This window comes from Tupaia chinensis, unplaced genomic scaffold, assembly GCF_000334495.1.
Source record: "Tupaia chinensis unplaced genomic scaffold, TupChi_1.0 Scaffold144168_1, whole genome shotgun sequence".
Lineage (NCBI taxonomy): Eukaryota > Metazoa > Chordata > Mammalia > Scandentia > Tupaiidae > Tupaia > Tupaia belangeri.
This window is the reverse complement of record NW_006204024.1, coordinates 500,317-503,432: the sequence shown is the minus strand read 5'-3', so window position 1 is coordinate 503,432 and position 3,116 is coordinate 500,317. Positions and strand designations below refer to the sequence as shown.

The following is a 3,116-nucleotide window of genomic DNA, read 5'->3' as shown; positions in this document are numbered from 1 at the left end:
GGTGGGAACGACTGTACAGCTGACGAGTGCTTCCCCGGTGCCGGCTGCCTCAGAGCTGCACAGGCGAGCAGACAGGAGGCCGCAGCGGGGAGAGAGGTTAGTAATGGTTGTACCGAGGACAGCTGATACGGAGTGTACTGGTGAGGCACTTTGGGGAATGCCATTTTTCCTCAGGACTGTTCTGGAAAACGGGAAGTATTTCTTAGACTTAAGCACATAGAAGTCAAGGAGGAGCCAGAACTTTTTTCTTTCTTCCTTTTTTTTTTTTTTTAAGACTCTATTTATTTATTTATTTTAATTTGACCAGAGAGGGACAGCGTGAGAGGGAGGAGGGAGACTGAGAAAGCAAACCTCCAGGTCCAGGACTCGAACCATGGTCAGCCATGTGGCAGTCCAGTGCCGTTAACCACCATGGCACCTGCCGACCCCCAGCAAGGAGGAGCTAGAATTTCAGCCTAGGCCAGTCCCATCTGGAGCTGACACCCTCAGCCATCCCTCCTACGGTGCTGTCCAGGGGTGTCCCCTCCCTGCCTGATGGCGGGATTTTCCTAACTTCTGTTTCCTCCTTCCACAGCGTGACGACGTCAGGGGTGATGGAGAGCGTGAAGAAGGTCAGGAAGGTGACCAATGGCTCTGTGGAGCCCCAGGGCGACCGGGAAGGCACCGTGTGATGGAGCCCGCGAGGACAGCGCCAGCAAAGCAGACTTTAGTTTATCCCTAGTCCTAGTGGTGAGCAGGAGCAGTTCCCCACGTGCCCTCTTGGCACCTCCCACAGCGACGCACAGACCCACAGGACTGGGGCGCCGCGGCCGGGTTTCATATTCTCTGATGGAAGCCGGATCCGAGGCTGGCTCAGGCAGCTAGAGTTTCCCTGCAGGTGGGACAGGGAGGGGTGGGAGAGGAGGCAAGGCGGGAAAAAGAAGAATTGGCTTTTTGGTGAAGGGTTCTGTTTCTAGTTGAGAGCTCTGAGGCACGTGCCCTGCCGTGTGGCATCAGGCTGCAGGAGGCCAGCCCTCTTCCGGTTTTAATTCTTGCATTCAGTGGCTGGCTCCACAGCGTGGCCTCTGTTCCAGTCAGGTGCCAGCAGACAGAGCAAGGCCTCCGCCCTGGGAGTCTGGACTGCAGAGGTGGCATGGCAACCGACAGCCTTGCTGCCCGGGCCCTGGCTGCGGAGTCCGGGCCTGATTCGCAGACGACAGCTTGTTCTCTGTCTACGTGGTCCAAGACTCAGGGCCCAGGAGGTCTCTTCAAAACAGTGGTTCTGTCCCATGACTCAGAAATGATCCACTGTGGGCTGCTCCCATGACTCCATGGTTAAAGGAGCTAGGTGCTACATGGTTTGAATCCCAGCCCTTGCCTTTTGAAAAACATGTCAGGCGCGTGCGTGTGGAGAAGGGTTGCACTGCGACTCTATTCCACTAGGGGGTGTTTTCTTCCTCTCCCTCTTCTCTCTGGTGAGCGCATGAGCTCTCAAGTAAATTTTTTTAAAAAGGAAAGGACTAGGGGCCAGCAGTACCATGCAGGTTAGGGTGCTGGATCCCGCATGCCTGGCTACATGGTTTGAGTTTCAGTGAGATAAAAACCACATTGGGGGAACCAGCAGTTAGCGTAATGGCTGTCACTGGACTCCCATGTAGTCGACCACGGTTCACGTCCCGGACCTGGTGGCTTAAACTCACGCCGGGCGCGTGTGCATGCGTGCCCAAGATCCCGAGAGGAGAATGGAGGAGAAGGGATTGTGGTGTGGCCGTCCCCCCTGGGGGGTGATTTCTCGCTTTCTGTCTTTCTGTCTCTCTGGTGAGTGCATACACCCTATAGCAAAAAGCTCTCAAAACAAAACAAAACAACCATATTGGGTGTTGGAGGTGGGGTGGGGGGATGTCCAGAGATGGGAGTGGAGGAGAAGAGATTGCAGCATGGCCATCCCCATGGGCGGTGACTTCTCGCCCGCTCTCTCTGTCTTTCTGGTGAGTGCACGGGCTCTACAGCAAAAACTAAACCCAGAAAGGCCGGCTCCATTGCGGCTGGCCGGTGTGAACGACTGCACAGCTGACGAGTGCTTTCCCCGTGCCGGCTGCCTCAGAGCTGCACAGGCGAGCAGACAGGAGGCCGCAGCGGGGAGAGAGGTTAGTAATGGTTGTACCGAGGACAGCTGATACGGAGTGTACTGGTGAGGCACTTTGGGGAATGCCATTTTTCCTCAGGACTGTTCTGGAAAACGGGAAGTATTTCTTAGACTTAAGCACATAGAAGTCAAGGAGGAGCCAGAACTTTTTTCTTTCTTCCTTTTTTTTTTTTTTTAAGACTCTATTTATTTATTTATTTTAATTTGACCAGAGAGGGACAGCGTGAGAGGGAGGAGGGAGACTGAGAAAGCAAACCTCCAGGTCCAGGACTCGAACCATGGTCAGCCATGTGGCAGTCCAGTGCCGTTAACCACCATGGCACCTGCCGACCCCCAGCAAGGAGGAGCTAGAATTTCAGCCTAGGCCAGTCCCATCTGGAGCTGACACCCTCAGCCATCCCTCCTACGGTGCTGTCCAGGGGTGTCCCCTCCCTGCCTGATGGCGGGATTTTCCTAACTTCTGTTTCCTCCTTCCACAGCGTGACGACGTCAGGGGTGATGGAGAGCGTGAAGAAGGTCAGGAAGGTGACCAATGGCTCTGTGGAGCCCCAGGGCGACCGGGAAGGCACCGTGTGATGGAGCCCGCGAGGACAGCGCCAGCAAAGCAGACTTTAGTTTATCCCTAGTCCTAGTGGTGAGCAGGAGCAGTTCCCCACGTGCCCTCTTGGCACCTCCCACAGCGACGCACAGACCCACAGGACTGGGGCGCCGCGGCCGGGTTTCATATTCTCTGATGGAAGCCGGATCCGAGGCTGGCTCAGGCAGCTAGAGTTTCCCTGCAGGTGGGACAGGGAGGGGTGGGAGAGGAGGCAAGGCGGGAAAAAGAAGAATTGGCTTTTTGGTGAAGGGTTCTGTTTCTAGTTGAGAGCTCTGAGGCACGTGCAGAGTGCCCCGGGGTGGCTGCTAGAAAGGCTTGGGTGGCTAGGGAGGGGGGTGTCAGCCACGGCGTCAGGAAAGGTCCCCTCCCCTGAGGATACAGGGGTAAAGAAGG

General features: G+C 55.9%; 1 protein-coding gene across 1 annotated transcript in view; it reads left to right on the top strand.

Annotated features, from left to right (window-relative positions):
• Positions 1 to 970, top strand: part of GPR107 (G protein-coupled receptor 107) — a gene marked incomplete in the record, with an annotated part of 85,229 nt that extends 84,259 nt beyond the window's left edge. Inside the window, 1 exon segment of the mRNA XM_027767306.1 lies at positions 575 to 970. Coding sequence (XP_027623107.1) covers positions 575 to 671 — 97 coding nt within the window.
• Between the last annotated feature and the right edge of the window lie 2,146 nt (positions 971 to 3,116).